The following is a 13,201-nucleotide window of genomic DNA, read 5'->3' on the forward strand; positions in this document are numbered from 1 at the left end:
ATCAAAGTACTAAACTGTAAAAACGTTTTGGTGTCAGAGTACTAAACTGTAAAAACGTTTTGGTGTCAAAGTACCAAACTGTAAAAATGTTTTAGTGTTCATGTACGTGAATGTATTTTTCATGTGACGTTAAACGTCTTTACTGCTGACTAAATGTGGTGTCTTTGTTGCTTTTTTGTACTGACCATGAATTTAGAGAGCGTGCTACCACAATATGTGTGTATAGGTGTGTAAATACCTTAAATATGTGTGGTAACATTTGACACATTGATAGAAGATGTTCACCTACCAAGTAAATCAACCTCTTTTTTTATGTATTCCTGTCAGGCATGGTTGAACGTATTTGTGGTAAATAGCACCGGTGTATGCTGCTAATACACAAAAGATTTTGACTGTTCATACCCCGCACGTCTGTGGCTTGGGTTGCTCGGCAACTAGGCGCAGAAGTTTACATGGCTGGTGTTTCTCTGTGAAGTCATCAAAATCACACTTCTTCATGTATTACCCAATAGTTTTTTTTTTCTTATATTGAACTCTTGTTGCACGTACTATTGATTAAATAAAACCACTGGTTATCAGTTCTGGCTCCCTGGTACGTTCAATGTTGAAAGACAGATTTAAATTGGACCGAAATATCTGGACGTTTGGTGTATTAGAACGTTTTGTGTAACATTCACTTGTAGGGATTTATTCAAGTTCTCAGTGCTAAGGTCTTTGATGTACTCATGAATAACATGGCCTCAATATTGCAGAGATGTACTGAGAAGGAAAAAATTATAACAACTTCGTTTCTTTTGGAAGTAATAAATATTTCAATATTCCGTCATCATGAATAATCTTCAAATTCGAACATTGGTTTAGATGGGATTACTACTCCAAGTTTATTTAATAAGAAACTGGGAACCTACTCTAATCACTGGAGATCTAGCTACGGATATTTATCTATTTATAATTTAGCACTAGTGAAGAAGCCACGGTATAGACTGTATTAATCCTTGATTTGAGAATTTAATTGAACTTATATTTGGTTACCACTGATTGTCACATTCTTGCGTGCCTTTTCTCTCTCTCTCTCTTTGCCCCCAGTGACACAGCGGTATGTCTGCAGACTTACAACGCTAGAATCCGGGTTTCGATACCCGTGGTGGGCAGATCACAGATAGCCCATTGTGTAGCTTTGTTCTTAATTACAAACAAACAAACTCTCTCTCTCTTGAATAAAATAAAAGAAACAAAATTATATCGGTAAACTCGTTTCAAAAATAAGTGACAAACCAATTTTTGCTATGTATGTTTGTTTGTTTTTGAATTTCGCGCAAAGCTTCACGAGGGCTATCTGCGCTAGCCGTCCCTAATTTAGCAGTGTAAGACTAGAGGGAAGGCAGCTAGTCATCACCACCCACCGCCAACTCTTGGGCTACTCTTTTACCAACGAATAGTGGGATTGACCGTCACATTATAACGCCCCCATAGCTGAAAGGGCGAGCATATTTGGTGTGACGGGGATTCGAACCCGCGACCCTCAGATTGCGAGTCGAGTGCCTTAACCACCTGGCCATGCCGGGCCTTTTTTTGCGATGTAATTACTTAGAACACTTGAACGAAACACATAGATCTAAAATATGGATTTCATTTTGTTGGGAGCGAAATCTGTACCAGTATAAATCGTGGTTTGTTTGTTGTTGTTTTTCAACAGACTTTGTGCATAGTTGTTTTTATTTTGAGAGTATAAAACAGAGGTGGCAGTGGTATGGGTCCTTTTTTATTTTTCTGTATTGAAAGTATAAAGTATAGCGCACGCGTTTCTTTTGAAAGGCGTATTATGAATCAACGTTCTGACAGCGTACTTGAAATTGAATCTATGTTTCAAAGTAGCAGATTGCAAACTTATTTTTCTCTTCGTAGGTGGAACGACCGAGTGTTAAAGCCTACAATATTCAAGCCTCAATTATTGTATTACTAACCGTTTAGAACGCATCACGATTCACCTGAGTTGTTCTCACGCCATCGGAAACAACACGCTCTGCTGGCACGCACTATAAAAAAGTTTCAACTTACGACGTTGAAGTCGATATATATATGTATATATAGGGAGAGAGAAAGATGAGTATGTAAACTACAAATCAGTGTATTATATATGAACAGTGAACCAATTTGAAACAGAGGAAAGGCAGTCAGCAACATCCACCGCCAACTTGTCGACTATTTTAATCGAATTGTGAAATTTGAGTGTCAGTGTTATAGCACTCACGGAGTGAGATTTTGCTGCCTTCATGGACCTTCATCCTCTGAGTCCAGCACGCTAACTACTAAGCAACGCCCGGCTCAACCTGGAGAGTTTTAGTTCACTATTCTTTGTGTGTGTGTGTGTGTATTTATATGCATATATCTATAGCAGTGGTGCTGTTATTGAGCTTATTATTTTAACGGCCATAAATTGTAATCTGTGAATAACCGTATGCAAAATATAATAAAACTACAAAAAACTGTCACATATATCCTCTGCAAATATATTCAACACTTAAGCCTAAACAAAATATCTATTAATTAGATTAAAAGAAGAAGAAAAAAACAGTTTAACAGCTTTCAACCCATACTATTGATACGGTTTACACGTCGAAAGCCGGCGAACTATTGACAACAAATAGGCTTAAAGATTGTTATAAAAATCAAGTTAAACCGCAGATATTTTTATTTGTTTTATTGTTATTTTGCACATTTCTCTTAATTTGTACATTGCGGCTACTTTTACACACCTCTGATTTTGTGTCGCAATGGACAAGTTAAGAGGAACCTGGGGGTGGGGGACAGTATCTGTAGCTATCACGATTTTTATAACAATTCTTAGGCCTGTCGATTTCCATTATTTCGCCGGCTTTTAGCGTTTGTTTCCCAGTGGGTCAGTGAAATGTTTATGGACTTACATCGCTAAAATTTGGGGCTCGATTCTCCGTGGCGAGAAGAGCACAGATATCCTATTGTGTAGCTTTGCGCTGAAACAAACAAAAGAAAAACCTTCAGCGTTTAAACCGTTAACTTTTGAAGTATTATTTTGCATACTTAAAAAGCGTTTCATAAATGATTTTGTCTCTCATCATCTAGCCTAACTGACAAGTTCTGTAACTCAACGAATACCTTCTTGGAGCAGTGACTTCTGAGAAACAAACGATAGATCTGAAATGCTGTTTTTACACTCCTGATTTTGAGCCACAATGAACAATTTAAGAGGGAGGGAGTAATAAACTGCAGTTAATTTGATTTTCCCACTATTGCTGTCTTCTTTAATCTGGCTTCCTTTCAGACTTCAAATGGTTATTCGTTAATAGATGAAAGCAATCTTAAACCTACCTTAAAAATTGTCTTTGTCTTGAAGTTTAGTGTTGACATTGTTCATACATTTCTGTTTTTGAAACTTTCGATATACATACATATATATATATATATAGTCTGAAACGTATTTTTCAAACCGGTTAGTGTTATAATACTCACTTTTACCAACTCACATGCTTCACTTTGCACGAGAAGTTTGTATGTTTTACTAGTGGCATTTTTCGTATAAAACGTCATCTGTAGAGTGAACATGTTAGAACTTTTTAGTTCAGCGCTTTGATTGTGTAAAGGTAGAATTTTTTTTTGTAATTACTGTGGTTAAAGGCACATGAGCGGCCATTATTAGTTTATGACTGCTTGCCTTGAAAAAGGCATCATTGTCCCACTAACCCAGTCCGTGATTAGTGAGCCACTGGCTCGCCGGGTTAGCCCTCGGGGCAAGCATTACCGGCTTGGCAGGCACGAATTCCACATAAGTAGTTGGATTTGGACTTAGCGAGTCTGGCGCCCACGCACGAAACTTTGGGTTTAATGTAATGAACTGGAAACGACTGTTAGAGGTGATAGTCGATTTTCGAGAGTCAACTGTACCAGTTGTTCTCAAAACACACGGTAATCTCTTGACTTATCTGTATGATGTTGGGGGTTAGAAAAGAATTTCCAGATTCTGCATAATTATGAAAACGTGAATTGTAAGGCCAGTACAAATCGTTTTAAACATGAACATAACAACAAGAATATCACGCAAGTGTAAATAATAATTTTATTGATGTCACTTGTTCTTTTACGAAAGAGTATTTTTATTAAGAAGCCTAAAATTGCTTGTTTTGTTCAAGCACATAGCTTCACTATGGACTGTTTGTAATTGTGTCCACTAGAGAAATCAAACTCCGATCTTTAGCTTCATAAGCCCCCAAAACTTACTATTATTGAGCCACTGGTGGTACCTAAAATTTAAATTTTTGAAACGGTGATTTCAACTTTGAATAATTGTTTGACTTGTTAACATTCTAGGCACTTGGTAATGTAGGACTGAATAAACTCTCATATTGAAATTGTTAACATTCTAGGCACTTAGTAATGTAAGACTGGCGAAACTCCCATAGTGACATTGTTAACATTCTAGACACTTGGTAATGTAAGACTGAAGAAACTCCCATAGTGAAATTGTTAACATTCTAGGCACTTAGTAATGTAAGACTGAGAAACTCCCATAGTGAAATTGTTAACATTCTAGGCACTTAGTAATGTAAGACTGAAGAAACTCCCATAGTGACATTGTTTACATTCTAGGCACTTAGTAATGTAAGACTGAAGAAACTCCCATAGTGACATTGTTTACATTCTAGGCACTTAGTAATGCAAGACTGAAGAAACTCCCATAGTGACATTGTTAACATTCTAGGCACTTAGTAATGCAAGACTGAAGAAACTTCTATTGTGAAAATTTAAAATGATTCACTTAATGTGAAAGTTTAGTAACTCTAAATGTATGAAACTGATCGAAACAAAGCGGTAAACGGCAGTGTAAGAATTTAAAACATTTATCTTAAATATGTTGACATCATGAGAAACATTTCGATGTTTTAATCAAACAACGTGTTATTCATTTTTTCCCAATTAGTCATTTATGAATGATGTAGGTGATTTTTATGATATTTGGTCTGTTGAGATATTTTAAATATAAATCGAGTGAGTGTAAAGCGTTGATTTAATTTGGTTTGCCTGCCTTATATTCAATAGTAGGATTTTAATACAGGGTATTTTTAAGTTTGAATCTTATTTAAAACCTGAAGTTTTTAATCGTTAATCGCACTGTTATTATTATATCCAGTGTTTAAAATACATTTTTTAATCAAATGTTCTTGGATTTTTTTTTTCCTTCTTGTTTTGTGCCCCATTGATATATTTTTTGTATCTGTTTTTATTACATTTAAAACGTAATAAATGTTTTTGTGCTCATACATAGTTTGGAATATATATATATATATATCAAATACTTTTCCTAGATGAAAGCCACTTAAGGATGAACGGTAACAATAGGCAGGCCAATGTGCCTTTGGCCATGCCCGGAAATGGCGCCCACAATCCACAGCCTGTAGCAGGAAGCCCAGGGCCTATCACATTTAACGGGCGGGAACCGTGGATGAGAGGACATCTCCCTGGACCTCCTCCGCCTTATCCCATGATGAGTGGGCCTTCTGAATATTCATTTGTTGATCCGGCCAGGTCTTCGTCTTACCCTCAAAGAATAGGGGCCCCTCCTCCTCCTCATTCATTTATTCAACCATCGTCGCAGTTGGATCCTCACGGACAGAACGTGTTTACTAAGTATGCTACTAGTAGTTCAGGTTATGTTACATCGCAGTTCCAAACAAACGTGCCCTTAACATCAACCATAGCATACCATTCTCCAGGCCCTCCTTACCACAACGCATTTCAAAAAATTAACCCAGAATCAATGAGGCCAATATCAGCTTCTGAAAATACGGTACCTGTGACAAGTCAGGAGATGGTAGTAGAAGGATTGAGAGCTCGTCTTTTCGACAAAAATTCTAATCCAATTTCGGCCAACACAAGTGACGCATCAAGTCCAGGACCTGCGTCATCAGATGGAATAGGAAATGTTGGCTACAGACCCTGGGAGCAAGGGAGCGGACAAGGACAACAACAGAGCGAGAGTTCACAGGAATCTCATCAAGAATCTTTAAGGATTCCACTTTCTTCTCTTGCACAGCAGGAAGACACATCTTTACCAGCGAGCAGAGAATCTGACGACAGTGCTTCACAAGATCGATTTAGACAAGGAACAAACGAAAAATTAACTTCTCATTCTAGAGAACAGACTGGTCCATCTTCTAGACCGTCGTCACGTTTTTCGTCGTCACCTGGACTAGATAGTCGATCCCAGCAGGACTCTTGGTCACAGAATGAAAAAATTCAAGAGGCAATTGAGAGAGCCAATTCTTATCAGTCTCATTCTCATGCTCAACCCATGGGTTCATCAGGGCTTGGAGTATGTGCCAATTCACCACAAGCTAGTATGACTTTTCCACATTTTGGAAATTCAAATACACTTCGCTACCCTTCACCTCAAAGTTATATACACCATCCTGGACATCAGCAACAGATGTTTCAACACGGCGCCAATTCTGTTATTCCAAGCCCCAAACATATGAAAATCGAGCCAGACTCTTCCACTCCTGATAGTAGAGGAATTGTTGAAAACTCCTTTCAAGTGCCTTCTGTTTCTTCCACCACTCCAAGGCAAGTTCTTCCACCTATATCAGGCCAAGCTGAGCAGTGGGAAACAACTAACACTGCTAGTCTCCCATCACAAATTCCCGCTATTCCTGAAGCAACAGAAAAGCCAAAAAAGAAACGAAAACGTTGTGGTGAGTGTCCTGGATGCCTGAAAAAGGACAACTGTGGCGAATGTGGGCCATGCAAGAGTGTTCGTAGTCATCAGATATGTAAAATGAGAAAATGTGACCAACTCAAGACCAAGAAAGAAAGAGTGAGTATTGGATACAGTTTTGAATAAGTAAGTATATAGAAAATATTACTGCATCTTGTACTTCGGTGTTATACACTACACTAAAAAGGGGAGGATATCGTTAACTAAAATATCTGAAAGTGTGACAACGTATTTTCTTCTGGAAGCGGGTAGCTTTATCAGGAAATTTTCGGATTAGAATATTTTAAGAATAGATTATTCTATGCCGAGTTACTCAATATTTTTTTTTGTTTTTGTAATTTTTGGCTTTTTATTTCTGAAGTGAGGCGATTGTCGAAACGACGCTTGAAATGAAATAATACAGTTACTTGTCTTCGTTACTTGTATTGCGTGTGGCTGGCTACCAACATAACGCCGTGTTCTCACTGAACCGTCATTAGCTGTGTAGTGATTATTATTGAGAAATACTGTTATCATTGTTGAGTGTGCTGTTAATTAATTCTACGTCATTTTTGGCCAGAATTTTAATCAGATTTATTTAAAAGAAGTACAGTTTTAATATGGATATTTATTTCATGCACTCACGATTGAAATATTATTTAGTCTGACGTAAATTAGTAAGACATGTTCATCTCCCGACTCATTAAAATTTAAATAGCGATGATAGTCAGTATTGTGTTTGAACAACAAGAAAAAAAAAAACTAATCCTGACACAGTTTTATATTTCCTCTCTTCACACCTAGTTCTAGGGCATTAATTGAAATAGCCCTACCAGTAACTGACGAATTTCCGGTGACAGCTCTTTCAGTTAGAACTGACACCAAACGGAAGTTACCACAACCACAAGTTTGGTAAAGGAAAAGCGAAACGGATATTTTCTAGTCAGCCAACAGATTCACGTATAATTTGGGTGTTGTTTTGTTTATAGTTTGTCACCGACGTGTTATTTTCTTATCTTCAGTTTAATACAGCAGGAACGAGCTTCAAATTGATTTGAGGCCACTAGTCTAATAATAGTGTTTTTGACATTTTAATTTTAGGAATTCAATCATAGAGATATAAAGACATACAGTATTTAGATCACTGTAGTTTGTAAAATTTCGCTACACTTAACTTCAAACAATTGTATGAATAATTAGAATTGATTTAATACGTCATTATTTTATGCCACATAAATTTATAAGCATAATAAGGCGCCCTAAAACGGTGGGTTGAATTATTAATTTGTGTACAATTTTCGTTCATTTTCCCAACAATGAAATTATTTCGTAATAAAAATTACGCGGTGTTGTTTTACCAATTGTTTTGCCTTTTTTTTTAATGAGGTTTAATATTTTGTGAACGTAACAGTTCTTATGTCACTTCCTAATATTTAACAGCTAAACTAATTTAACTTCTGGAATTCGTTATACCAGAAGCGGCAAATCAAGCTAGCCATCATGTTGAAAATCATCTTATGCAGGACTCCAATGTAAAAATCAATAACGTATGCATCTACTGGGGAGGACAGTGTACCTTCTCTCGCTGTTTATTACGAGGGATGTACCATTTTGAAACTCAGGGTTGAGTAAATAATGCGCGGAGGGGAAGCGTGACTCATTAAATGGACCCACGCCGTACAAAACATAGAAATTAAACAAACATAGGGAAAAAAACTACATTTTTCTAGATGGAATCATACTGACAGTTTATCGGTAATAGGTAACAATCACCATCCCTGGTTTCTCAACCGTCAGTATGACTTTTGGTTCACTATATTGAAATGATACTAGTGGACTGCAGGGGCGGCCTTTGCTACGGAAAAGATACTACTCAAAATAATTAAAACAAAATTGCAATGGAATATACTTTACATAAGATAGATCTGGGGCACAGTGAAACACATTTCGGGACCTATGGGCCGGTTCCCTGACTCACCCCTGACTCTGTGTAATCTGATGGTGGGCAATAGTTTTTGTTTCTTTGCTAAAGGCTACGGTATACAGACTGAATCATTGTCCACAAGATGCAAACTATTGACAATTCAGTGTAATTGGTCTCTAGTCTTATAAAACCACCCTTCAACCAAAAATGACGCTTCCCAGTGTTGTTAATTATCTGATTTATCGAGATGCTTATTGCACTACTGTTTTTACCTTAGAGATACGTCGTTATATCTATAATTGATTGTACTTAGGGAATCTGTTACTTAGTGAATTAGGCTTAGCATTATTCAAGACATTTTCCATTTGAGACAAACTAAAATATATGGAGGTGAGCTGAGTAATAATGATAATAGTACAGCTATTTTTTTCATGTAACGTTAACAATGTGTGGCCATTAATATTAACCAGTATTTAAACGTGAATTGACCAAGTCGCGAAATTTCTGTTAAAAACCAGTACATGTTATGAAATCCGTAGTTTTCCGTATTTTACAACTGGAAAGCGTTACGTTTAGTTTGTGTGTCTTAAATGGTAATATTGGTGGTAATTTTGATAAACTAGGTTGGGTTACCCATTGTTTGTAGTAGGCAAATTACAAGCAAAGCTAGCGGTTAATGACCTCGTATGGTTTCCATTTTGTGGTAATAACAACCGACATTTTCTTTTCCAGGCCTCCGGCGTTACATCCGTCAGTATGATGAAAGAAAGTCCGAAAGCTGTTCAACCTGCCGTGGAGGGTATGGGACGAAACGTTAACGGTGTTAGTCCCTTAGTTTTCTCAGGACAGCAAGGACGAGAGCAACAACTTAGTCCATTGGGAATGCCAAGGGTATGACCTTTTACACAGTTGTTATATTCCTCTACCTTCCACAGTTAACAAACTGAAAGTTTATATATATATACGAGAGACACCCGACTAAACTTTCTCTCCACTTCTTATTGCCCATGTTGTGTATTAAAACCAGCCGTTTTATTTAGCCTCTGATTATTAACGTTTACAAAAACACTAGTTTTATTGAGAATCTTCCATAACCTCCTTAGTAGTGGGGAGTCATTTTAGTAAGCAGATATATATATATGTGTTATTTTAAAAACACCACATAAGAATATTTTGTATTTGTATTTTTGGCAAACTTACTATCTGCCATTGTCTCTAATTCTGAACTACTGACCAGAGATGGAAGGAAACCAGTCTACAGCACCTTACCATCCACGCTACGGGATTCATTGTTACTATTATATCGTGTGTGTGTGTGGGTAGGGGGGGGGGTATTTTGTTGTATTGCACGGATTCGAAGCAGGCTCACCAGCTCCACCACAAGGCCAACCCGCTCCCCTTGGAGATATTGTAATTATAATAATATCGAAAAATAAAATACTTATTGAGCAAAAACTTAATATGTGTGTGGACAGTTGTCATAGCAACTCATTAATTATGGTAAACTCTTCACTGACTTTATATTGAAAATGTAACGAACTATAACGACGAGTATTCAACTAAGAAACTAACAGTAAAACAGTATTTTGTAATTAAACTAAATTAGCATTTAATTCGTGATAAAATTAAGTCAAATTATAAAAGAATATTACGATTATATTTTGTTGTATTTGCGTCAGGAATTATGTACTTACATATCTTATGCGTGTGTGTCTTTTAATATACACAGAATTAGTTTAACAGTCATTAAATTAAGACACGCAGAAGAAAAATTCGAAGAGAATTTTGACATCGCACAAGGTAGCACAGAGTCTTCCATATTCGTGACGTTTGTCTCTGTCCACGAAGATTGTGCAACTTGATGTATCCAGTTTTCTAACACGTCAAAAATATTATTTTTAGTAACAGTAGCTAAATATATAGCTAAATATTTTTGTCGTTATTCATCATAGGTTTTAAAGGCCTATACAGTTCACACACACACACACGCTCGCTAGTGTCAATGGTCGATAAGTGGGTATGTAAAAAAAAAGCAAGCTTGGAATATAGTTTCAAATTTGAAGTTTACGTGGCGATCACGGTCGAAACTTACTAACTTCAAACGCGTCAGGAAAGTGACTTTGTGTCACTCGTTGTGAGTGATTTGTGCTCTACAGTAAACCAGCCTTAAAACATGCAACATTTTTCGACTATTGTATCTTGGGGAATTTAAGCAGTTTCATGTAATAGAGATTTGCATGAATTAAAATATGATCTACAATAAACCAGTCTTGATATATCTGTTATAATAATATTCAGTTTTTATCTATCTTGAAAATACCCGCGCACCGTACTATGTAAATATGCATGCGCGCGCACTTCATTTCAACGAAAGGATGTAATTGTAAATATAGTGTAGTAGACATTTTGTATAACAACATATTAAAAGCTTAAAAGGCCTGAAGTTAGATTGTAGAATCACATTATAAGTATATTTATTGACAGTATTAAGTACGGTAAAGTTTAGCCCTAACTAAACTAAAGCAAAAAACTTACACAAGTTACAGTGTTAATTTATTTCTTTATCAAGTATAGGCGTATTTAATAAAGGCTTAACGAATGTTAGGCTTAAGACAAGACAATTGGACTTTTAAATTTCAGTGTCCGCGATTAGAATTCTTGTGTATTATTCTAGAAATCCTGTATTTAAAGAAGTACTGTTTCAATAAAGACTCTAATTTGACCGCGAGTCTCTGCTAGTACAACAATATTCTCAAATTAAAATTTTATATAACATATTTAAAAAAAAAAAATTTGTTCTGCTTCAGTTACAACGTTATAGCGTTAAATTCACCGAAATGTAAGGTACAAACCTTTTCTTAATAGGTACATTTTTTTATCATACAAAAACCTTTCTTTAATCTATGCTCGCCATTGACACAGTTTACATGGCTGGTCTTTGTGGCGAGTTGGCTGTTGTCAAAAGTAGGTTCTTAAAAGCACAGACCTTGAGGCAAACATGCACCATCTGTGCGCTTTCTCACGTGCTTGCTCCAGATGTTCACCAGTGAATGGAGGCGCACATGCACACCATTTCTCCCCGTGAAAAATTGAATGGGAACGACCATACTATTTCGTGCTTGCTTTCAGCCATAGCTAGAACCTATGTCACCAATGGGAACCACAGCTTTGGCGTCATCCATTCAGATGTTTGTATTTGAAATGGCAAAAGGCATTTGTGTTTCATCATGCTATTGTTTAATATATGTTCATGCACTTTCACAACTAAATCCGTACCCAATTAACGTGTATTATCCGCGACTAATTATTTAACGAACAAAAGTGTATATTCTTTGCACGAAATTGGTTTTATTTTTTGTTTATTCAAATTAAACAGGCGGTACATTTCTGCCTTTGGAGAACTGCTAGAATCAAACACTAGCCCATTGGTAATTAAATAATTAACATTTTAACTATGCATTAATGATATTTGTTAGTCTCTACGAACATGGTACGTTGTACATTTATGCAAAACGTAATCAGAATTTATTTGAACATGAACTCATTGCAACTATTAATACAAGGGCCTTTCTGAAATTCACGTTTCCCGCGTCGCTAATTTGTTGTTTTTTTTCCTTCTTCTTCTTCTTCCATTCCCTCAGCTTTACTAAGCCTAACCTTTCATCATTTTTCAATCTATTAACGTTCGTAATGACATACTCCGTTTCCTCATCATAACTTCGTAGCGCTAGCTCCTCGCTCCATCCGATATCTTAATTGAGCAATATTAAGGTTGTGGCGTGGGGTGACGTGTCCGATTCGAATTTTAAACGAGCCGTTCTTGCTGACTCATGTCGTTAATGAATTTTCCAGATTAATGCCAGTACGATTAACGTTTGATCAAATCGCCCATGCTTTTAGCTCTGAAGAGAAATGACCCGATGCGCGTGTGACGGAAAGTATATGTGTGTATGTTGTTGAAATTGATTTTTTTAAAACAAACTTGATTGTTGCACAGTATTTATATTTCGTAGACACAAACGCTCCATATTTTAAAATCACATCATCATTTGATGCTACACGTAATATTCTCATTCACACTCTCGCTCTCTCTCTCTCTCCCTGGTTTAGTATTAGCCCCGAAAGCTGATGGAGGGAGGGGGGAGTGACCTTACGAACGGAAACGTATTAGGAGAATTTTGTGTAATCTGAATTGGCTAACGTAATCACTGTTTCGTACAGATAGACTACCAAGAAATTCCATTATGTAAAACGCTGTGTAATATGCGTTCAAAAATAACCCTTTGAAGACAAGAATGCGCGTAAAATCGCCAAAAATGAGTTAGCCTCAGCGCTTGCTATTTTACTATTGCTGCCGGCGAATAAACGTTTTCAAAAAATCCATTTACAGTCGGTAAAGAAGTAGCGACAACTATCGGAGGACAGAATTTACAGGGTTCATAGAAAATAACTTGTAGTTTTGAATATCAATAACTAGTTTTTATATTTCCAAATATTTCTAAGTGTGCATGTAAATAAATATTAAAATTCGTCACTTTTTTTTAATTGGT

General features: G+C 36.5%; 1 protein-coding gene across 1 annotated transcript in view; it reads left to right on the forward strand.

The window, feature by feature from the left end:
* The window catches only part of LOC111087591, a 31,158-nt gene that overhangs the window by 3,255 nt on the left and 14,702 nt on the right, over positions 1–13,201 (forward strand). Inside the window, exons 2-3 of the mRNA XM_022394745.1 lie at positions 5,340–6,847; positions 9,384–9,542. Coding sequence (XP_022250453.1) covers positions 5,357–6,847; positions 9,384–9,542 — 1,650 coding nt within the window. The 5' untranslated portion in view covers positions 5,340–5,356. The remainder of the gene's footprint in view (positions 1–5,339; positions 6,848–9,383; positions 9,543–13,201) is intronic.

The sequence above is a fragment of the Limulus polyphemus genome, unplaced genomic scaffold, assembly GCF_000517525.1.
Source record: "Limulus polyphemus unplaced genomic scaffold, Limulus_polyphemus-2.1.2 Scaffold2343, whole genome shotgun sequence".
Classification (NCBI taxonomy): domain Eukaryota; kingdom Metazoa; phylum Arthropoda; class Merostomata; order Xiphosura; family Limulidae; genus Limulus; species Limulus polyphemus.